General features: G+C 35.9%; 2 protein-coding genes across 7 annotated transcripts in view; both read left to right on the forward strand.

Moving 5' to 3' along the window:
* LOC149922218 (uncharacterized) overlaps positions 1 to 6,781 on the forward strand; it is a 168,070-nt gene extending 161,289 nt beyond the window's left edge. For 4 of the 5 annotated variants that reach the window (XM_090163181.1, XM_090163182.1, XM_090163184.1 and 1 more), the window contains 2 exons: positions 4,539 to 4,892; positions 5,182 to 6,780. In XM_090163181.1, coding sequence (XP_090019307.1) covers positions 4,539 to 4,892; positions 5,182 to 5,300 — 473 coding nt within the window. In that variant the 3' untranslated portion in view covers positions 5,301 to 6,780. Of the gene's footprint in view, positions 1 to 4,538; positions 4,893 to 5,181 lie in introns of all 5 variants that reach the window. The other variant, XM_090163183.1, reaches the window with a different exon arrangement.
* A 6,777-nt stretch (positions 6,782 to 13,558) lies between these two features.
* Positions 13,559 to 24,221, forward strand: LOC149922219 (proprotein convertase subtilisin/kexin type 4-like). Of its 2 annotated transcripts, XM_090164228.1 has the most exons (16): positions 13,559 to 14,071; positions 15,510 to 15,608; positions 15,682 to 15,798; positions 15,879 to 16,007; positions 16,096 to 16,172; positions 16,250 to 16,338; positions 16,797 to 16,969; positions 17,032 to 17,345; positions 17,408 to 17,511; positions 17,587 to 17,704; positions 17,768 to 17,917; positions 17,990 to 18,129; positions 18,228 to 18,257; positions 18,536 to 18,823; positions 19,727 to 19,843; positions 22,884 to 24,221. In XM_090164228.1, exons 1-16 carry the CDS (start codon positions 13,892 to 13,894, stop codon positions 23,453 to 23,455), a joined length of 2,697 nt encoding a protein of 898 aa, XP_090020354.1. In that variant the 5' UTR covers positions 13,559 to 13,891; the 3' UTR covers positions 23,456 to 24,221. The 2 variants fall into 2 exon arrangements, with proteins under 2 accessions (XP_090020354.1, XP_090020355.1); XM_090164229.1 differs by lacking the exon at positions 18,228 to 18,257 and having other exon boundaries at positions 13,560 to 14,071.
* Positions 24,222 to 24,825: the final 604 nt, after the last annotated feature.

A 24,825-nucleotide genomic window follows, 5' to 3' on the forward strand; every position in this document is an offset into this window, starting at 1 on the left:
ATCTTATCCCTTGTAATAGTCGTATTGGACTACTCTATACGCATTTTAAATACGTAGAATCAAAACAAATCTTTGAGGAAGAAAATGTTTTTACTTGTTTGTTTTCTGCGAGTACAGAGGCGGTTTAACGAGGATTTAATTACAAGGATAATTTGAATATTTAGTCTTCTTTTTTTCGTTGGGCGCAGAACGTTACTGCCCTGTGTCGAAGTCCGCTGACAATGTCCTCCATTATCACACCAACTCTCCATTTAATTGTCTTTTTGGGGAGCGTACAAAACCTTTGTCTTTTCCTCTTTTGCAAATAAAACTACCTACCCAGTGTAGACAAAAAAATACTATAGGTTCTTTGTTTCCCTCGAGCGATGTTTGAACCCGGTGGGTCTCGTGAATGTTGATATCCGGACACGGAAAGTGCCACCTAGTGTCAGACGGGCCGATTAATATCATTTTTGTCAGGCGGTTAACAAGATGGGCAGGTCAAGGAATTTTACACACTCTTTGGCATTAGCCCCGATAATTGCAGACTGGGCTATGGGAGCTATAATTACGGGAGATAACCAGTGGCGTAGCTAATTGGGGTTATTAGAACCCACAGATCGATAGGAAGAATAATAATAAATAATAATAATCAGCTAGGCTAATACCCAATGCACCATCTTAGGCCTAAGTCATCAAGCGACTTTTAAAGCCATGAATTCAGGTGGCCGGGATACAATGCGTAGGAGGGTGGTGGCAAGCCCTTCATGCCAACAGCTCCCTACACTAACTATTTCCGTTAACCTCAACAAGTTTTTATAGAAGGGGAAACCGAAGAGCTCGGGAGAAAACCCCCCTTAAACCAGTGAGGAGAGAACTTGCGAACTCAACGCGGAAGGAGTCGTTCTGAATTTTCACCCAGTGCCACAAGTTGCGATCGAACCCGGCTCCTCTTGCCGCGAGGCGAAAGTGCTAACCACTCCCACCCCACAGTGGCTTAGGGGGCCCTTTAGCTCCCCCGCCCATTTTGAGGGCTAAATTTCCGCTATTGGATAAAATTATTTAATTTTTAACAAGAAAACCTGGCGTTTTCAGATATTTTGTGGGTTTCTATTGTGAGTACGAAACCCGTATCTAAATTTCGTGCACGTGCGAAACGCCAATAAAGTACTAAAAAGCTTAAGCACGTGACGCGGGATAAAAACATTTTATACTTTTAATTTTTTTATTGTTTTATTTTATGGAAACACCTATTGATCGCTCGCCAAATTATGATTTTGAGCGCTGCCTCTTAATTATGAGTTCTAGCTGGCTTATTTATCCTAACATGGCGACCTAATTTCGCGAGCAAAAGGAATTTTGGGGTGCACCGATATAATAAGTGAACATCATTAGGCCTAAAGCCGGGTTTTCATGGACGCTTGTAGCTTGAAAAAATTTGGCTTGAGCTAGAAATAGTTTAAAGTTCGCGCTCACGCTGCGGTCGCTTCTGTTTTCAAGAACACGTGTATTTTGCGCTTGGAGTGTGCGCTTGTGGCAATAGATTGGAACACGCTTCTAGCGCCGATCAAATCCAACTAGGTATTTTTACACCCAAGCGAAAATTTCGCGCGTGACGTCGGTCCATGTGACTTCAGCCAGCCAATGGGTATGTAGTATGTTAGTACCGAGGCTTATCACACTATAGTACGCTGTTCGAAACAAATAACAATGAGTTCAACGACAACCAAATTAACGAAAAAGCAACAAAATTAAATAGAAAGAAAAGAGAAAGAAGAGAAAAAACAGGAAAAAACAATTTTATAAGCCATGTAAAGGATAACCCAATAATTTGGAACCGAAAATGAAATTCAAAAGCAGTAAATGTTGAGCAAAATTATGCAAATAGGGTGCACCCACCATCGTTTGTTTTGTACCTTCTTTTATTGTTTTTGGCTTTGATAATTACTAAAAGTTTAAGTAATAACATTTTTTTCTTAATCAAAAGACGTCTGCGATTCGGAACCGCCGTATTTATTTCGGCAAAAAATAAACGCGGCAGCCGCCAGCTCACGCGGCACGCTAGAAATATCTTGCATCGTGAAAACGCGAAGCGCTTTCCTTGCAGCTTGAGCGCGAAATATAAAATAAAGTATACGCTTTCCGTAAAATGGAAAAATCTCAATCTTTTCTTTTTCAAGCTACAAGCGTCCATGAAAACCCGGCTTTATATCGGTAGCTTGGCATCTAACATTGCGCGTGAAAATACTCCGCCATGTTAGGGTATAAAAGCAGGTAAATAATCCTGCTATATCTCCCAATGTAAAGGTACTGTCACGTGCAAAACGTAATTTTGAAACGTTTCGCGTTTATCTCGGTAGGAGCGCTGGCGTGCTATGCAATTTGAAAAATATGGTCGAGTAGTTTATACGTCCAAAATTTAACTCTTGTTTGCCAATAAAAGAAAATACAGAAATGTGAAAATTAGTAAACCGCAAATTCTAAATCCGCTACTACAAATACTACTACGACTGTTAAATAGAATAAGTTTCCGTCAGTTTATTGCTTATTTGTAAAAACTGGTTGGTTACTTTTGTATCAAGTGAAAGGGGAGCTCCCAAAATTAAATTCAGTTTTAATTGGACCTTATTAAGACACGGGCTACGCGTAAGGACACGCATAATACAAATTAACCAAAGTTGTTCTTTCTAAAGCTTAGCGAGGATGGAAGCAATATTATCGTACTTTTTTCATTATGAAGAGAGAAGGTACATTTTTTTCGTTTAATTAAAAAAAAAGGTTCGGTTGTCGCCATTTGCTATCAAAATAGAATATTATTATTCGAAGTGGTCGGACAAAGGCTTAGCGCGGGCTTGTTCCCGGACGCGAAAATTAAATTAAAAACTTGTAACAAGGCGGTAAGCTACGTCGCCATTTCGCGCTTGGAAAGAGATTGTTTGTAACTCTCTGCCTTTGTCCGCCGGAGCCTTTATTGTCCCACCCCCGTTTCGTTGTTCGCCACCCTATTAAACGAAGTTGCACGAACGCCGCCGTCTCGGATTCCCCAATTGAAATTATACGATCCGATCCGTTCACGCACTGCTGCTTTTATAAAGGTTGCCCCGACTTTATATATACCTCTCAATAATAGTCATCGAGTTGACATTCGCTAACTACCGTCGGGGTTATTAAATGGGATTAGAACCTTACAAGAACCCCTCTTTTGGAATTTTTCATTTTTTTAGGTCAATAAATATACGGAATCTCCTATAATCTTCCGCACCAAGTAGAAATTTAAAGGAAAAGTCCAGGTTCGGTAAAACTTGGATCTATTTGAAAAATCATGTTTAAATACAGTCAAAAATATCAGTCGTAAAATTGTATCTTTTTTTAATGACGATAAATTAATTTTTAAACGGGCCAAATTTACCCACCAAGCGATCTTCCATTTTGTTTCGCGGTGACGTTTTAGGACTTTAATCACGCGCTGTTCGCGCTATAACAGCCCACTGTTCCCTGCGCGCGCTTGCTCCGCGTGCGGTCTGCGGAGGGAAGGTGAAAGAAAATGGCAGCTCACTTGGCGGGTAGATTCCAGTCGTTTAAAAATTAATTTCTTGTCATTAAAAAAAGATACAATTTTAGGACTGATATTTTTGAGTATATTTAGACATGATCTTTCAAATAGACCCACGTTTTACCGAACCTTGACTTTTCCTTTAAGTTACTAAGCGATGGTAGAGGTAGTTCATCGTGTTCTTATGATCTGGAACAGGAATCCATACTTCTACTTGAAATGTTTATCGCGGCAGATTTTAGTTTCTTGTGGCTGACGGTTTTTTTGACGTCACTATGTTAACTTGACAAACAACAACGTGAGAGGGGAGCGCGCGCAGAGGGTAATTTTTCTCTCGTAGGCGGGGCCAAAGCCGTCCGAGTTATCTTACCATACGCGATACGGCAGGATAAGCATTCCAAGTAGAGGTATGGATTCCTGCTATTAGCAGGTCGGTGATAGCCGAGGGCCCCCGGCTCATGGAGTCTCCAAATTGTTCATAATTAATTTATCCTAAAGGTCCTTTAGACGCGTTTGACCTTTCAAATTAATGCGCACGAATCTAGTACACTTTAAACGTTATTTGTTGTACTATATAGATAACAATTTAAATTTTTATTCCATACCCCCACACCGACTGGTAAGTCTGTAGTGGAGGCCCCCAAAGGGCAAATTCCCCGGGGCCCACGAGCATGCTTTTTAGGAGCCCAATAACATAAGGGCCCATCGCCTTGCTCTTCGCCTTGGTACTTTCAATTAGAAGACCCCCGGCGACATAATTTCCCCCCAAGTCCTGAGTTATGATCAGAATTCCCACCTCTTTTCCTTTTGGTAAATGGTATTTTATGTTCTTGAGCATGGCCTACTCTTCTCTATACGCTGTACGAATGATTTTAATCGCATGGAAAATTCGACCATTCAACTCTATAGAGAACGAATGTTAGAATCTTGATACGCGTGTGATTGGGTCTGCTGGTGGTTTGCTTATCGGAGTTTTCGATCTGTTTGATCTGTCTGGGTACTCTAGGAGAGGAGGATAACGGAAGTTTGGGTTCGACCCCAGGTCGAGGGCTACCAGCTCCCGCTCAACAGGAAGCGCTGAATCTGGAAGTGCGCCAGTCCTCTGAGCATCAAACCTCGCCGGGACCACTCCACTCTGGCCTCAGTCACGGATCCAGCAACCACAACCGGGTCTTGCAGGAGTTGGCGCTGTCCGCCTCGAGGAAGTCGGCGCAGATGTCCGCGGATGACGTCCCTCTGGCCGCCTCGACGCCCTCGTCCTCGTCCAAACGCTTCGCCGCCACCGCCGACGACGACCGGATACATTCTCCCAGACATTCGCAGTCAGTCAACAGTACGCATATCAAAATCTCGAGCCGAGGCAAGTATTCCCCCATCCTATTTCTTATTTCGCGCTTCTTGGGAGCCATTACTGGCAAATGTCTTTGCTTTAACAATCCGAAATTAAAGTTGGCTAAGTATCCTAACACGGAATGGTTCTGGTGTTCGCTATATTTTCCTTCGCTTGGGACTTTAACAATTAACGATTTGTAACACCTGCCCTTGGATTATTTTGACGTGGTTCGTACTACGGCATTTAAATACTTAAAAACGTCTTAATTATTGCGAATAACCATTTTGTAATAATCTATAATTTTTAATTTGCGCAGGTGATGGTCGTTCTCAAATCGACAATTCGCTGGTGGTCAGTATGGAGATCAACGGAATTATGTATCAAGGTGTGCTGTTCGCCCAAAGCCATCGCGCCAATAGTAACCGAATGTCGTAACCCTTCATTTCTTCAATCAACCGCAATTCGCCGGATCACGTGACAGTTTTTTAAACGCGCCGTTTCAGGACGGTCCATGTACAAAAACAACAAAAATTGCAAACCAAAAATGTCATAAGCAAAGTGCGGTGTCTGTTTCCGAGAAGAATTAAAGTTCCTGGCTTCCCGTCAGCGAATCGGGACGCTCGAAGTGTCGCTTCCAACCGGACGAAGCCTTCCAACAACCCACGGGAGATTCTTTTTTAAAATTGTACATAAAGAAAATGGTTTATTGGGGGGTTGCGTTTCGCCACGTTGAAGTTGTACTTCAGAGTCCCCATTCACACGCGTACACGCAGCGGCGCGTCAAGACGCGACAAACGCTGGTCGTCCACGTAAAGAGACTCCGAAAGCTGAAAACTCGGCGATTTCTTGTTCATTATATTCGATTTGAGAAAAAAAAATATGGATTTTGGTTCCTGGATTTCGTCGCCTTTTAATTTTTAAGTCACTTTGTAAAACATATTTCGAATGCGTTTATGTAGATAATGATCATTTATCATGTAATTTGAATTTGTTAAATTGAGAATAATTTCGCGCCCTTTTCACCCTCTCCCGAGTCAGCTACGGCTCAAATTATCATAATATTATATTATTATTATATAATAATATACCTTTTGTTCGCGATTTATGGAAACGTGAAATTTATCAAAATTTTTAACCAGCGAATATCGGCTTTTACTCGATCAATTTTTAAAAAATTATTAGTTATTAATATGTTACTAAAGCCCTAATATCCGTTTTAAATTATGTAGGATTTTGCGAAAACCTTTTCACGATACAAAGTAATTTGTAATTAGTTAGTCGTAACATTTTAAATCCCCAATTTAAGAATTTACGAGGCTTAATCTACTTTTTTAGGTATTTAGTCGTTTTTGGGTGAATGACTCAGGGATCTCAACGTTACGAGTAACTTTTTCAGAATGAAATATTAAAAAAAGCTGCTAGACGTCAATATTTTCCCACCCTATGATTTTTTTTCGTGGAATACGTGTTCGATCATCAAGTTTTTGTATTTATTCAGTTTCTTTCCCTCGTATTAATTTTTTGTTGATTTTTTTTTAAAAGGTTTTAGATCGCATTTTTTTTGTGTTAGGAAGAAAATTTGTACGACCCATGTTTTAATTGGTCAGTTTTTGAGTCATTTTAATTTACCGTCCAATCAGTGTAAAATAAGTTTTCTTTATTTTAACGCAATCAAAATAATCCAGGGCGGTGTTACTAATTAGTGATTATACTTAATGAAGGAAGTTATCACCCATCGTGCAAAAATTATATGGTATTTGAAAAAAATGCTCAAATGTTTCGTAGGTATGTTTCTATAACTTTGAATAGAGGTGCTAATAATTGTTAAAAAGGAAAAATACTTGACCCAAATTGAGTAAATTTACATCGTTATATATATTTCCACATTCGCAATCTTAATAAATTTAATAGAACTTAGAAATTGTTTTTTTTTTAATATTATAAGAAATCAAAAATTCTTCATTTTAATATCAATTTCGACCATTACGTAGTATTTTTATTGTATATAAACCACAAATTAGTCCTTGATGAAATTAAGTATTTAAACGTTAAAATCGCGGTAATTATAATAAGAAATATAAACGTGAAAGGCCCACATTTAAATGAAAAAAAATATTAGGCCTAAGTATGCCTTAACTATAGACGAAAACTATTGTTCTGTTAATTGGATATAAAAAAAAACTATAAATATAATTTATAGAAGTGTACCTCCGTCCAATTGCTAATTACCCCCTCATAATTTTCGCGATTCCTAACGAATTTGATAGAAAAATATGCTTTAAAAAAAACTGAATAGAATAATTTGATTGACATACTGTTAGCTTTTTTTTTCGTTTGTGACGGTTGTTAAAACCAAATTCGTACTTGTATAAAACAAAAACTTTGAAATTAAAAATTGTCCTTGAAATTTAAAAGATGGGTTAAAACAAAGATATTCAATCTTCTAGGTCTCATTTTTTATTACCAAAACGTGTTTTTTGTTCTTCTTAAAAGTGCCTAAACACGGATGCGGAAGATAAATGCTCAGATATAAAAGATGGCATAAAAATAGTGAAAGTTAAATTAAGTGTTTTTTAGCGCGAGTCATTCTTTGTTTCTGAAACATATTTGATTTATTTCAATTGTAATACAACGGTATATTTCATCTCGTATAAGTAAGTCATGTTATAGAATTAGTCACCGAGAATCGTGAAACACATTTTCGCGAAGCACGCGCCTAAAAACTTAAGGCGCCGAGGCCTAACTTCGTTCGCTTATTTTTATTTATTTATACAAAAGGCTAAATAAGCTACAGCATGGACCAAGAATTTAGGGGACGAACTTTTCCCGCTATTTTGACACTGTAGGCGTGGCCTAAATCGGAAGGCTTACATCAGCCGCTTTGAAGCGCCTCAAGAATTCTGTTCAACTATCACTACGATAATCTTAGCAAGGACAGTAGATACAGGAACGAGAAAGCAGGGAAAAAAAACGATTTTAATCGTCTTCATATTCACGGGGAGTTAGATGTAAACAAACCGCGGCCATTGTTAAGACGTGGTTCACCATGGACAGTATTATTGTAGTTAGTTTTTACCATTTTGATGTTAAATTAAAAATAAAACTACGAGCGTAACTATAAAAATGCCCATTTGTTTTGAACACTTAAGCCTCGTCAAGAACCGCTAAAATTAGGTGACCGCATTTTTTGTTTACAACTAACTCTCCTTGCGTTTAGGTCGTTTTAGGTGATATATTCCAACAGAGGCCGCCAATACACTTTCTCGTCCCTGTATCTACTGTCCTTGATCTTAGTCAGGCCTTAGGCGACAGTACGTACGAGAAAGTTAGGTTAGGCTTAGTTCATTAATTTTTTAAAGTTTAATTTGATTAAAAGACCTGAGCCATACGCGGCTTACTGATCATTTTTACTTAATAAAATGGTTAATTAACATTACTTAAACTTTTAAAGGCCCAATTTCAAAAATAAAACTTCTAAGACTTAATCAGCCTTATCATTTAACCAAAGACGGTCGAAAGCAGTAAAGGAAGTTGTAGCAACCGGGGGGAAGGCACTCAGTGAATTTGCACTTCAAATTTCGGTACCGCAGCGCCACTACGGCAGTATTTAGTACAATAAATAATAAAACCGGAGAAAAATGGCAGTTACGGTGTTGCGGAGGTGCTAAATTTGGCATTTTGGATATTTAATTGTCTAATATCTGTCAATTCAAAAAAGTGACAGTAATTGGTTACTGTTTCGTGATTTTTTTAGTTAGAATTTGTGGATTCGTTGTTTCGGTGTTTATTTTCAAAAAGTGAAGAATAAGGCGTTTGTTCTCTAACGTTGCCAAGTCCTAAAGGTAACCAATTCCTAAAGGAATTTTCAAGAATGTTGAACTAAATCAAAATGATTGCCACTTAAAACTGCCGTAGTGGCGCTGCGGTACCGAAATTTGAAGTGCAAATTCACTGAGTGACTTCCCCCCCGGTTGCTACAACCATGGACTGATACAGTCCATGCTACAACTTCCTTTACTGCTTTCGACCGTCATTATATCTCTAGGTTACGTAGTTTTTATACTCTTTGATTTAACCGACAACAACGGCACCATTTGGTCAAAATTGAACGTGAACGCTCCAGCTTTTCTGCGAAACTACGCCGGAAATTGACTTCAGCGACGCCAAGTTTGTCGACATTGAACTAAAATTAGTCGTGATTTTCCTATTCCCAGTATTCACGCGTGCTTTTTAAATCCTAAACAGTGAGTCCCTTTAGATTCTTTGTACATGGCTACAGAGTGGGTTTCTCTTGGAGCAGTGATGCCAGGTAGTGAAATCGGAATTTCCCTTTCAGGACCCTTGAAATTTTCCATTTTGGACTAAAATTTTCCTAGTTTTCCAAAACACTAAAAACAATGATATTTGCGTAAAACAATTACTTGTGACGTTGTAAAAGAAAAATAACAAATTGAATGAAGAATTTAATACTTTTTTTTTCATCTCGCAATGAATAAAAACTAGGAACAATTTGAGCCAGTTATTTAGCAGACGACTTTCCAAATTGCCATAAAAAATTGCAGGGGTGCCAGCTAAAGCGAATCCGACATTCTACTTATGATTGTATTTATTGACTATTTCAGAATAAGTCAATTTAATGTACCATTTTTTATTTTAGCTTTGAGTAAAATCTCTTGGTACGTTTTAAATAGGTTTTGACTTGACAATATCAAGTTCTTTGTTGTAAATGTTGAGCGTTACGAGCCAGAGGGGTAGGTTAGTGTAAATTTTTATTTTTCCACGGTCGGGTGTTACCCGGGCGCCCCCCCCCCCCAGCTATGCCACTGCTTCCTATAAATTTCTTTATTTCCCCGTATTTTCCTATAATTCCTTGGTTCTTTTGAAAATGAAAGAACTTTTTGTACGTGTCAAAAATCATAATTTTTAAATGTACAAGCTTTGTAAATCCGCTAAGAGATTCAATAATGCAAGAAAGCAGTGTACAAAAAATTATCGAGTCAAAGTATACCTATTATGCAATAATTACCTAATTATTTTCCTATATTTCCCTATAATTCGCCTATTTATTTTCCTATATTTCCCTATAATTCGCCTATTTATTTTCCTATATTTCCCTATAATTCGCCTATTTATTTTCCTATATTTTCCTATAATTCGCCTATTTAGTTTCCTATATTTTCCTATAATTCGCCTATTTAGTTTCCTATATTTTCCTATAATTCACCTATTTAGTTTCCTATATTTTCCCATAATTCGCCTATTTTATTTCCTATATTTTCCTACAATAAGCCTTTCTATAAAGTAACATTGGCATTCTTGTTTTAACGTTGCTGCTGCGTCACGGGTGACGTATCGATGACGTTTTACCACGAAAAGCCCTTTACATAAGGTTAAATTCGACGAGGCACCCTGTTTTTAAGAATAAACTGAACTATTTTTCCTATAAAATTTCCAAAGCCTTTCCCTGGTCACCCTGCTCCCAACCAGTGACGTCCTCTACCTTTTGGTCTAGAGAGTTAATTAATTTGTTAGCGATCCAGCCCGTCGTCATTATTTGCAAATCGAATTATCTGTTTTGTATTCGTCCCTCGTAATAAAGTCCTTTATCTTTTGTCCCATCCAAAGAAGCGCTTTCACCTCGTTTAGTTGACAGTTTATTAAAACGGTTAGGGTAGGGTAAACTCTACGCGAGTAATGAAAATGACAGCTCTTCGTCGTTGAGTAATATCTGCGTATATTTTTTTAATAGATTCCTTCCAACGTAACATTTTTTCAATGATAAATTGATAGGTGTACACTTGTTCAAATGCTTCAATTTGGTAAATGTTTCTGTTTAATTGCTATTTCATTCAGCCTTCCTCTCCGTGAAGGACCAACGAACTTCATCCACATAGACGAAACACTAAACTTGAAAGGGTTGTGATTTATTTTTCAAAATCAGTGATTTAAATAATGTATTGTACTTCAATGTACAAAAGTAGGTTCCTTAGAAATTTTAATGTATAGAAAATGCAATAAAATTTCATTATTAATTCAATTTCATAAATATTAATTTAAAATATAGTTTACGTTATCGCTACACTCTAATTATTTATTTGTTTGTCAAGAAAACAGGCATTAAACCCATAGCTATAAGAAATGTATATAAAGGTCTAGATAAATTTCGGGGCCTCTAAGCCTAACATAAAATACGGAATTGACACCTAGCAGACACCGAGGAAGGCACGTGACCAAGAGCGCGAGCTCTCTTAGCATTTTAGTACTAAGTGCTTGACCTTTCCGCAGGCCGTAGTCTTTAAACACCATCCGTGGGTGACTTTTAGTATAATTTTTAAGCAGGAGACAATGGCTCTCGCGACGATAGCGCGAGCTTTCTTACCGATAGATAGCGCCTTATAAGGATAGCCTGCAGAAATTACGCGTTTCTGCTAGCTGTCACCTCCGTATTCACTCCCTTTGAAATATTTTATCTAGACCTTTATATACGTTTCCTATATCTATGATTAAACCTAAAAAAATCAATCAAATAAAATAAATGCATATCAAGGAAATCACCTAGAAGTAATAATTCCGAGAGCTAGGACCTGCAAGATACTGTTTATATGGTGCTTGTTAAAATAATGGAAACTTTTCACCTGTAAATAGAACCTTGGTCGTGTTTTTGCTAAGACTTAATATGTCAAAAAAAGCTACCTGGTTAAAAGGAAACACTTGTTGCGTACCGTACCGGTTAAAAGTTTCCTTTATTTCAACAAGCACTATATAAACCGTAACTTGCAGGTCCTATCTCTCGAATTAATTATTTTATTAAAAAGTTTCGTGCGTAGTTTAAATTTAGCTTAGAAGTATTGGCGCCTACCGACCAAGTTTTAAATTGAATATATGAAAGCTGTCTGCTAGGTCGAAATTCTCCCTAAAAACATTGAAATTCAAAATTCGTCTGCTATGCCTTCACATATTTAGTTCACGGATATTAAGGCAGATGGCGCTATATTTCCTAAGCTCGAAGCCTATAGGCCTTGGCCACGCCGTTATTACCTGAAAATTACAGGTCCAGAGAATCGTTTGAATTTTTAGAGAAGCCCTGACACAAGGGAAGGTACTTCCAAAAAATCGGCCAAAATTTTCAAATTATTCTCTAGTCCTTTATTTTTTGTATACCACTTGGACGCGTTAAATAACGAAATAACGCAAAGGTGTTCATGGCCCACATAATTTAGAGAAATTGAAACGGAAATTGGAGAAGCGTCAAACATATCAAATATTCTTTTCTGATAGTTTTTTGGCAATGAGAAATGTAAATGTAGTTCTTTGGGCATTTCATTCCACGCGCTTTACGGAAAATTTGGGGTCGAGGTGAGAAAGGTTCATTAATATGACGCAATTATAAGAACGTGTCAAAGCATCCCGCGTCAGCAGTCTGTAAGAGTCACGTGCAAAATACGACACCTACTTGTAATTAAGAAAAGAAGATTTACTTTTCGCTTCTGTTCACCCTTTCTTCAGAATAAGATTGTTCTGATGAAGGAAAGATAAGGAGAGGCCAGGACCGTAGCTAGGGCTGGGTGGCCGCCCCGCACGCCGTGCGCGCGATAGGGTATAGGAGCTTAAAAATTGGTCCATATTATTATATTAGGGGGTGCCAAAATTGCAGCTCGCCCCTGGCGCGATTTTCTCTAGCTACGGCCCTGGGAGAGGCAGCCTTTCCGTTGAGATATGAAAGGTAATTTTTTAAATGCGACGCTAGCGCCATCTATTCGTCAGTTGTTCTTTTTAATAGTCCTTTAAATTTTGTTATTTTGTAGCTGGTACTTTTTTTGTTTTTAATTTTTCCTTTTCTTTGTTCTGGTGCTAAGACCTTTTATGTAATTTTGGAGTGTGTGGTGCGAAGACCCCGCTGTCATAGGCACCAAATAAATATCTTTCTTATTTTGAAAAAAAAAAGTCCTTTAAATAGAAGCTCATTCATAGCCGAAACTGATATGTCTATTGTTTATCTATATACTGAAAAAGCTGAGAATTTTCTATGCATAGATCTGGCAGCATATTCCAACAGGGGGGCAGGACAGTCAGAGACGGGTTTATTTAAGCGCCTATTATTTTAATGATGACGGCTATTAGTGAAAATTAAAAAAATTGGGTGAGCAGACGGAAAATTCATGGCGCCATCTTTATCTTGCTGATTAAGTAATTCTAGCAGTGCTGCCAGCCGCGTTTCAAAAATGCGCTGGGCTAGCTTTTTGAAATGCATATATTTCATTAGTTCCTATTTTTATAAGAAGCTCCTTTTTTAAGAAAATTTAAACCTCTCTAGAAAAAGTGTGCGGGAAACGTAAAGCGTAAACAGTATCTGCACAGTAAAACATTGTCAACATCCTTGGCGTTCTACCTAAGTGTTTTGTAGCGCGGGCTTAATCTGTCTATCGAGCGACACTAACGCTTTCTACTTTCCCAAAATAAAAGTTTTTGTGATTAATTATTTAATTTCATTTTAAAACATACTTTAAATCTATATTTTTATTATGATTAAATATAATATTCTTGAAATAAATTACGTTCTAAAATTAGCTTTAAATGTTTAGCCCTCACTTTAACCGTTCCTTGTTTAATCTTTTGTATCTAGATGGCAATAGTGTTTCTACTGCTGAAATTTCCGATTCCGGCGAAACCGGAAAGATAGCCATTTTTTCAGTGAAGAAATTCAATGACGCGATTGGGTTTTGTTTACGTCAGACGGTCAGAGTAGCTTTTGAATTAATTCTGAGAAGTTATCTTTTCGACCCGCTTTTCAAATGACTGAAAAAGTTCTATATTTATAAACCATGGACCATATTTTATCTCTTAGTCGTGTACCGGTAGTCATCATTTCTGAGTATTTAACGTAATTGCCCCTTTGCCTAAATGTCCCAGCTTCAAATTCAAATAGCTCTTTCTAATGATCTTCAGCATCAAACTATAAGCCTTTTAGCTTTAAACTTAGTCCCCAGGGATATATTACTAGGCCTTAGGCCTAGTGTGTGATTCAAATGACATTGTTAAAGTTTCGAGCCAGTTTTCTTCCTCTTCTGTTTATATTATTATCATTATACGTGCTCCATCAATGTTCAGCTGTAATCTACACAGACCAATTTGCAATCCATGTGAAAGGTGGTCGAGCTGTGGCCGAAGCTCTAGCAAACAAACATGGGTACACATACCTTGGCGAGGTAATGTGATTTTTTTTTATCTCTTTAAACCTTTGAAAATCCAAAGATATAGAATTATCTATGGATTCTAATTTGTTACCAAACTACCACGATAGAGTGCTTTATTTTTCTAAGGTTTTGTTGGGTAGTTTTTGAGGAATTTGGGAGCTTGCTCATTCCATTATTTGATTTTTTAACCAATTATTCAGATACCAGTATCAATACTATAAACCATTTGATTCTAGTGGGTTTTCTTTACAAAATTTAATAGTAAACTAGTAAGCTTATAACGGAGTTCGAATTGTTTGAGAAGTAATTTATGCATTATATATATTTTGAAATAAACAATTGAGAAGTTATGTGATCTAAAAATGTCAAGTGTTTTTTCTGGTTATTATCTTTTACTTGGTAATACATCATAATGAAAGCAATTAGGCTTTATTGCCCTGGTGAGTGCTTTATCCACTATCAAAGCACCTGAGTACCAAGATAAACCTTTTGTAATTGAGGTCAGCAATTTGCTCATTTATCTGACTTTTGATACTGGTATAGTTCAAACTAAACTTCTTGTGTATAAAACCTTGAGTGTCAGTACGACGTGGCAAAAACATGTATTCCGTAGTGACTAACCATCACACTAAATCATGTTTTATATATTTACAAAATTGTTACTGGTACATGAATTCTAGTATTTCTGGCCAATCTGATATTGGATAAGTTTTGACAAAACACAAGTGTTAAGCTTTAGGAGAAACCTTTTGTATGGAATTGTATAACAGCTGTTAATCAAATTTATCGTCAGACCAAGTATATCGTAACTTTAAATTTGTGATTTTCACATTTATATTTTACAAAATACAAAACTACTGCATGATTTTGTTATTACATTTCAATGTGATAAATTTGGATTGTGAAATGTTCAATAGCTTTGTGAAAGATTATTAGCAGGGCTGGCTGATTTATTAAAAAAAATCGAACAATGATTGGAGGCTAATATTTTTCAAGGTTGAATAAGAACTTATGCAAGTTTTATAACAAGTTATTAATAAATTATTGGAAATCATTAATTGAATTATGTTTCAATTTTAAGTATTTTTATCATGATTTTTTTGTGAGCCAACAAATTTTCTTTTATCTACCAGAAACATTTTTCCTTTTCACTAATCTTCAATGTAGTACTAACAATCTTTGATCATAACGTACATGCGTGAACTAAATTTTCATAAAAACATTCCGTTAAGAGTATATGTGTGGTTCAGTTTTTTTGTAGTAGTATTTGGCTATGCTCTAAAAAATTAGAAAATATTGGAGATTTATTTCAGTTATGCGTGCATTTAATGAATGAAAACATAAAATTATGATAAATTAGGCTGGATTTATTTTTATTATAAAATATTTTCCCCTCTTTAAGGAATTAGAAAATATAAATATTTTTTCTTTTCTGAAATTATTTATCTAGATTCTTGATGGTTATCACCATTTACAACATCATAAAATTTCCAAACGCGCAATTAAGCCAAGTATACATGAATCCATCAAATTATCGGAAGAGCCCGAGGTGATTTATATATTAAAAGAATTTTTAAAAATTATCCACTTTTAAAGAATGGTAATTCTTTGTGGCTGTTTAGGTGACGTGGTTTAAGCAACAAATTTTAAAGAAACGTGTGAAAAGAGATTCTCGTCGAGTTGTTAGAATACCAGAAGTAACATTCATTGACCCATTATGGCCAAAAATGTGGTATTTGGTATGTTTTTTTTACCATAATATATTATTTGAACTCAATTGGCTTACATTGACAGTGATTTTAAAAATCTGGGTATTTAGAATCGTGGGAAAGAGTTAGATATGAATATTGAAGGTGTGTGGAAACAAGGGATCAGTGGACGAGGTGTTGTGGTGACAATTTTGGATGATGGCTTAGAGAAAGACCATCCTGATATTGCTCAAAATTACGTAAGCTTGTTTTTTTAAATATAATTTACGAGTGATATCTTTGTGTAAGTATGGTTTTATGGAGCATTATTAACTTTGTGTTATAAAGGATCCAAATGCAAGTTTTGATGTAAATAATCATGATGAGAATCCAGAGCCTCGATATGACGCTGTGGATTCAAACAGGTTCTTATTAATTTATATTGCTCCTTATTGTACATTGTGCTGTAAGACTCGACTAACCAGTATTTCCATATAAATAGGCATGGGACGAGATGTGCGGGGGAAGTCGCAGCCATCGCTAACAACAGCATTTGCGCAGTAGGTGTAGCCTTTGAAGCGTCAGTTGGAGGTAAATGTCAAATATTTCCTGTTTTACTCAATTTTGATGATCCTAGTGACCTATTTTGTAACTGGGACGGGACTAGCTTCCCCTGTATATCCATTCAGACTGCCCTTTCTTCTGTTCCTTATCTCTTTAAGTGTCGATTTACAAAAAAAAAACACTTTTCATTTCTAAAGAAGTCAACTGATAGACCTAAAAGCATTATTTAGTTTTATTACCCAAAACAAAAAGAAACTGGGTTAAACTGGAAAATGTTACTTTTTAAAAAAATAATTTTGGAGTAATTTCAATGTTACGGTGGGCTGAATTTCTTCAATGGATTTGTAATAACGGAAATTATAATACATTTTTCTCTATTCATTCGTAAATTTAATTCCTCTATTTTCTCATTGGCTATTATTTGTGGGTGTCGAACTGTTAAAATGTAATTAGGCTACTAAAGTTTATTAAACTTTGTTTTTTAGGGGTTCGTATGTTAGATGGTGATGTAACAGATGCGGTTGAAGCGCAAAGCTTAAGCTTAAACCCAAATCATATTGACATATACAGCGCTTCTTGGGGTCCTGATGACGATGGCAAAACAGTAGATGGTCCTGGAGAATTGGCTACTAATGCATTTAAAAAAGGAGTTGAAAATGTACATTATTTTTGAGAGTCAAAAAGGACTGTTTAGTCTAAAAATTTTATTTTTCTAACTAGGGAAGGAATGGCTTGGGTTCCATATTTGTTTGGGCTTCAGGCAATGGTGGACGCGAACATGATAACTGCAACTGTGATGGCTATACCAATTCAATTTGGACGCTCTCTATAAGCAGCGCCACAGAAAATGGTCTAGTTCCTTGGTATAGTGAAGCGTGTTCCTCCACGCTCGCTACTACTTACAGCAGTGGTTCTTCCGGGGAGAGGCAAATTGTTACTACTGATCTTCATCACAAATGCACATTAGCACATACAGGAACATCAGCATCCGCTCCTTTAGCTGCTGGAATTTGCGCTTTAGCATTGCAAGCAAAGTACGCACTGAAGATTCAAAATTTTTACTGTTTCAAAATTAATTTAATTTTTTTTTCGGCAGCAAAAAATTAACATGGCGGGATATGCAGCATATTGTTGTTAGAACAGCCCGTCCCGATAATTTATTCGCGAAAGATTGGAAAATAAATGGAGTTGGCCGAAATGGTACTCTTATTTAAACCAAAATATTTGTTTTGTTATTTTTGGTTGTAAAATATTTGATAATTGAAATTTCCCTAGTGAGTCATTCCTTTGGTTATGGCTTGATGGATGCTACCGCTATGGTCAACTTAGCGCGAAACTGGGTGACAGTTCCCCCACAGAGAGTCTGCGACGTTAGAGCTGAAAGTAGTGACAAGTAATAACTCAAGTTTACATTAATCCCTGAAATGTTTATTTAAATTTTTTTTGCACATTTTAGAGTTATCCCAGCAAAAAGTCACGTAACCCTGAGCTTAACAGTACATTGCGAGCATGTGAACTTTCTAGAGCATGTTCAATCTAAAATCTCGCTCATTACAGCTAAAAGGGGTGATGTTCATATTTATTTAACATCGCCAATGGGAACTAGGTAAATCTTATTGCGTACAAATCAAAAGGTGTTTTTTATTATTTATTAAAGGAAAATTTTATTTCATTGTAGGTCAAAATTATTAGCAATAAGACCAACAGATAGTTCGAGGTCAGGTTTTTCAGCCTGGCCTTTTATGACTGTCCATACCTGGGGGGAAAATCCAAATGGGGTTTGGCATTTGGAAGTTCATAATGAAGCCAGATATTACGGTAATTGTACTATTTTGAACATTTCTTTTTTTTGTATTTGGGATCTTTTTTTCAACTGTGCTTCTATTATAATGGGTGTTATCTTTCTTTCCTTGAAGCCTCGAATCACCCCCCTTATTCCATTTTGGGTGAGTGTCTTTGGTCTAAAAACCTCTTCTTTTCGTTTCCTGGTGAAGTCACTTCCTGTCTGTTGCTTGTAATTAGCACATGTCCCGTGTTCCAAACCATTAATTACCTCGTTCGACCAATTAAAGTAATAAGGAGTCCCATTTAGTCTAGTTAACTAATTGTTTTCAATTAGTCATTTCTCCTCATGACATTCCTTTCTTCGCAAAAACTGTTAATCTTTAAAAATTTAACAGCGTTAAGTTTTGTCAGTTAAGAAGTGTAATTTTTTTTCTTTTAGGTCGAGCTTCTTTAAAAGAGTGGTCTTTGATCATGTACGGAACTTCAGAGAGCCCTGACCGCCACACGCCAATCACAAGTGTTCCTCCACCCACGACATCGCCTATCGTTACGCAGGGCATAACCAAAACTCAGAGTCCGCCTCCTAGTAAATTTCATTATATTCCTCCACCGCTTGCCCCACCGTACACTCCTAATAAAAACATCAGACCCACCAACATGTTCAACAACAACAATGCCTTAATTGATGAGGAGCCAGCTGATATGCCGTCCGACAACAATAAATTAGGCTAGTCTCAAATAGATTTTTCATTAATCTGTTTATTCGTGTAAATTAATTTAAAGAATATTTGCATATCTCGGTTTTTAAAATTACCAAGAGCGAATTGAGGCAACAAACAAACAAACATCATTGGAATCTTGGGGTGTGACCTATTACTATAAAAGGGTTGCCACGGTACCTGGAATTCGTGGGAAAGCTAGAGAATTTGAATATGGGTATAAAAATCTTGGAATTTCTAAAATAAATCTAAAAATCTGGAAATTTCAAAAATTAGTCTAAAAAATCAGGGAATTTTAAAAATTATTCTAAAAGTCAGGTAATTTTAAAAAATAATCTATAAATCATGGAAAAGTCTGCGAATTTTAAAAATTAGTCTAACAATCAAGGAAGAGTCAGCAAATTTTAAAAATTGTCTAAAAATCAGGGAAATGCCAGGGTTGCAAATAGGAAACTTTTTCTAAAATATAGGTTAAAAAATACAAAATCTTGGTACAAAATAAGTTGGGGAAAATCATCACATGTTTTGCAATTTTAATTGTTAATGAATTAAATATTTTTAATGATTAAGTTTTAAAATGCCTCAGCCCGGTCTTGATTGTATAGATGTAATTTTATGATCATCCTTCCATTTCAAACCACCTATTTAAAATTTTATCTCCAACCTTTTAGAATATTTTTAATCCCACAAATATGTAAAAAATACTTAATGTAGAATCTCTAATTTTATTTTATTAGTAACTTTGACCCTTATTTTCAGAGAAAAGGGTTAAATTGAGCCTTATCTAACCTTTGAATGTGGCGCTTATTTTCTACCCCAAACCCTAATTTTTCGCTTTTGTTTTATAATTGAACCTTAAATAAAGTTTTAGTTGGATTATAGGTATTAATTTTTTGAATTGATTTTCAAAGGGCCGAATTTGAAACTGGAGGAGACAGCTCACGGCTCTTCAGCTCAAAGCGTCTTGCACGATGGAAGCAAATCTTCAGTTCCGTGCGCTCATCAATCCAGGAAAGGACTGTGTTTAGGTTTGTGCCTCTTGCTCTTCATGGTGGAGGGTATTTTATTTACGCCACCCACGACTGTCGCCGAGATTATTTCATTTGGCGTGTCATTTATCTGAATATGGGGACCAACAATACAGCAACTATAACTGCGTTACGCCTTGGTTTAAGGAAAAACTATAGGAATATTTTAAATTTTATGAAACTTTAACCTAATATTTATCTTGTAAAACTTTCGACAGCTAAAAATTGGTATTTTGATTTTTACAAATTGTTATCCAAGTTTTATCATGATTTTATTAGCATTTAATTAAAATTGACAGATTGTTTAACAAATTTAAAAGAAATTATACAGCTTTCTACTTAAACTTCTTAATCGCCAAGCTGCGATGAATCGCTTTAGGGACCATATCAATTTCATTGTGTGCTTTCTTTTATTCAACTTTTAACCCAAAATTAAATTAAAAAAAAGCCAGGCTGTAGAGTTGTAAATACTACAAGGCGCTTCGGTTTCATGTAGAAGCACCTATTAATGGACAATTTGAATAACTCTTTAGACCTGGATTTTAAATATTCTGAAGTATATAATTTTGCGTAGCTTTACAAATTAAATTTATGACAATGCGGGTCATTTGGCAAGTAAAAATCGTGGAAATAATTTTAGACACGGTGGTATTAATCACTCTAACTATGAAGAATTTTGAGATTCGAACTTGATGTTTAAAAGACAATTTGCCTTAAAATATTAGGCATGTATAGACTAAAAATTTTGAAAACTGCCACTAGTTATTACCCCAAAGATTTTGAAAATTTTCGGAGTTAGCTTATATATAAATTTATTTTTTACTGATTAAAAGCTTTAATTTTTTTCCCATACCCATAGTATTTATAGGTTATAAAATTGGCTTATTGCAAAATGCGAGCTACTAAGAGTAAAGAAAAGATAATACAAAGTTAATAATAAAGAGTAGTTTTACGGTATTTGGCAAAAAAGCTGAGACCGTGAAACAGTTTAGTGTAAAATAAAGATATCACCCTCCTCTTAGGAAAAAACTTCCATAGGACATTCCATGCGGTATAAAGTTAGTTGCCCACGGTGCGGTACTTGTTTAATTGCCAGTGGGCCACTAACTTACGGGGTTTGCAATGTGCCAAAAACTAATGGGATTCCACCATATACATTACATTATACCAAAGCAAAATAAGTTTCTGTGTTAAATGTAACTTGTTATATTTAAAAATTAATAATAATCTTGATAATCAGTATTTAAATTGAAATATTTAGAAATACAATGGGTCTTCCTTCTTAATAGTAATGAATTTTTGTAAATTTCTTTTAAAATATAATTATTGAAATTGTAATATATTTAAAATGACAAACACTGCCTTTGTTTTATGGTTTTAAATATCATTTTAATTTTAATTGGTATTAAATTTCAGTTTATTTTAGTGAAAATTAATTCGATATAATCTTAATATGTCCATAAAATAGCATTCCAGGTAATACGTAGGCTTATGGTAAATGTAATAAGAATATATATAAATATATATATATATATGTATAGGAAAAGTACTGGAAAAAGGTTTTTTTTATTAAAACAGTTAATTTTATTCGATTTTGTACAATATTGGTCTTGGTTTTTAATTAAATTTTTAGTTAAGAGAAAATTAAAAAATGTGATATTTCCAAGGTATGAGAGATAGGAGGTCCTGTAACCTGGGTTTATTGTTTTATGAAAAAACACCGGGTAATTTCTTTCAATTTAATCATAAACCAAATGTATCAAATATTAGATGCAATATTTTTGCTCATTTTAAAATGATGAATGCAAAAAACCTGTTAAGATTGTGTAAGGTTTTTTTTTGACTTGTAAGTTGTTACGGTAGCTTGCTGTGCTGTTTTGAAATCTGTGCGGTATATGTAAATAATTAGTATAGAATATTTATTGAATTGTTTTTGTTATTGTTTTTTCTTGATTCGGTATAATTTCAACCCTTTAAATTGAAACTGTAGTGTTTTTCGATAATATTCAAAGAATGACCTTTACGATAAAGGCTTTCTTATTTGAAATTTGACCGGCCCATTTATAGTTCAATTATATAAAACCTACGCTATTATAATTACTCTATATAAGCGTTTTGTAACATAAAGGCTGGTGTAAAGGTAAAAATTTATCGCTTTTGGTATAAACCACCGAAATTTGTTTTATTTTATGTAAAGAAAATGGGAGACAATTTAGGACAAAAATATAAATTCGGTGCTCATACAAAAGGTCCATTTCGGTTTGTAATCATTAACATTACAATAAAAATATGGTTTGATTAATTGGACATTATTTTTGGACATTGTTCGGCCGTACCATTATAAGAAAACCAGTTATTTTTGTAATATTTTTTAATTGAGTACTGTCCCGTGTTTTAAAAAGGTGTAATAATATTTCAGAATAATGAATCTTTAGCAGGAGTTTAATTATCTTCTCAAAACTCTTCTGGACAAATTTGACCTCAGGTGATTTGGAAGCGATAACGTTGGCATAGCGTGCTTGACTCAATTATCGACAGATTCCCTTCAGGCAGGAAAACATACCACTACTTGGAATGCTTATCCTGGCGTATCGAGTATGGTAAGATAACTCTGACGGTTTTGGCCCTGCCTACGAGAGACAAAATCCCCTCTGACCTCGCTCCCCTCTCACGTTGTTGTTTGTTAAGTTAACATAGCGACGTCGAAAAAACCGTCAGCCACATCGAGACGAAAATCTGCCGCGATAAGCATTCCAAGTTGAGGTATGGATTCGTGCTTCAGGGGATAGTTATAATAAGAGGATAATTAATCGCGTCCCTTTCACCACCCTCCGCGGCTTCAGGGGAGAGTGAACATTTAGCTTTGATTTCATCCGGCTTCAAACACCCCGCCTTTTCTTCTCGTCATTAATTGGAAATCCGATCATTTGACGAGGGCTTACGTCCTTTACATCTCATTCTTCTTAAATATTACGACGCCATTGCTTAAATCTATGTTGGGTAGCTGTGGTCAGATAGTACATTCCACCATTTTTTTCAGATTGCCCGTCAGGATCTCACTTACTGAACGGAATGTGTTACGCTGTCTGTCCGTCAGATCACTACGAATACCAATCTGAAGTATTTTCCGACAGAATAAAGAGACACGAGAAAGAGTCGACGCCCGAACATCACCATCACAAAGAAGTCACCCCGAACAGGGTCGACACCAACATTAGTATCTCGACAGTTAGCGTTTGCAGACCGTGTCACTATTCTTGTCAGTCGTGTCGGGGTCCCAGCGACGATGAGTGCCTTTCTTGTCACCTGGACTCTAACTGGGAAAGCGGTCATTGCTATCCTAAAGCCGTCCTCTCTAAACTCGACGAATTAGAGGTCAGAAGTCGTAATTTAACCATCTTCGCCGTAGTATTGTGTCCGACCGCCATTTTCTTGGCCATCTTCGCCTTTTACGCCTGTATTCTAAGGAAATGGCGGCATGACTCTAAAGGAGCTTCTTATACGAGTGTCCCTGTGAAGGATACGATACCTAATGGCGCGAACAACCGCGTCGGACATCGACGTTTGTTGAGGAATGGCGTGGATAATCTGGAGAGTGATGATGACTACTAAGCCAAGGATCTCCGCTTATCGACGATCGTTAAGTCGAGCTTAACCAACGCAATCTATCGTTTTTCTTCGACTATAAAATCTGGCTTCGGCAAGAATTTTATTTATCAGTGATAACAGTGAAAGATCTTAAGCCTTACTTTACTTTAATAATATACGAAAATCAGGGATGCCAAATTTACTATTCATATCTCAACCGCTTCTGGTCCATGTACTTAAGTACCTCCTTTGAAATGCCCATGGGGAATTTGCACAAATTTCAGTCGCATTTCTATAGGGTTAACCCATGGTTAATCACTTCCGCACTATTCGGAAGAGGTATTTGATGCGTACTCAAGTTACCTCGATGGTTTAGATTGAAATTGACGCAGTTCAATTGATATTTTCGACTTCCAAAAAAATTTGCGGGTCTTTCACTTCAGAGAAACCAAAAGTGCCTTATATCAAGCAATAATTTAATGCACAGTTTTAATATTTCTTAGAATTACATTTTACGAAGAATCTCAAAATAAGTTACGTAGCAATCAGTTTTTATTTGGTTTCAGGCAAAATTTACGAAGACAAATCTTATTTAAATTATTTATAAGTTGTTAGCGGTTAGCGCAAAAACCAAACTACTTTATGGACGGTTTTATGACATTTAAACGTTGCACCAGTAGCCAATAAGTAAAAGCACAAAATGGTTTTTATTACAGGTAGTTTTATTTTTAGGATTGAAATCGTGATTTTTAAATAAATTTCAATAAAGCAATATTTTACCCTCGAACAATTACCGATTTATGTATTGAATCGTTCAAATTAATAACAGTAAGTACAAATAAACTGATCGCGTAATCTCGTTTTTGTTAGAGTTGACCACCTTTTCACCATTCTTAAGATTCCAAAAGGATGTCTTCGAAGTTGCTACTCAATGAAGAGTTCATTGTTAATTTTCATTTTCTAAGTGAAATGTATAATTCAAAGCAAGAATAGGAATTTGAAACATTAGACAAAGAGATAAAAACAACGCAAAGTAAAATAGAAAACCCTGAATAGCTTCATTTTCATCGCTTTCCGAGGAAGAGTGATACGAGATTTTGGCTTCGTTTCTTGATAGGTCACGCAGGCACCGTCATATTTCAAACTCTTTGGTCGTAAATAGGTATAGTTTATGATGGTTAAATACGCACAGTATCAGGAAACTATATAGGTATACACTTGGAATGTCTAAGGAAGATTTTTACGGCCGTGATGAAGCTCGTATAAACGGGCGTGTCTTAAAGCGGGAAAACTCGCGCCACGCTACCCTAATTCGACGAAAACTCGTCATTAAGCCTAGTCATGGTTATTATATTATTAGCTTACCTGATTATCTCTTTTATAACCATACAAAT

The sequence above is a fragment of the Leiobunum rupestre genome, chromosome 11 (assembly GCF_980474605.1).
Source record: "Leiobunum rupestre chromosome 11, qqLeiRupe1.1.hap1, whole genome shotgun sequence".
NCBI lineage: Eukaryota > Metazoa > Arthropoda > Arachnida > Opiliones > Sclerosomatidae > Leiobunum > Leiobunum rupestre.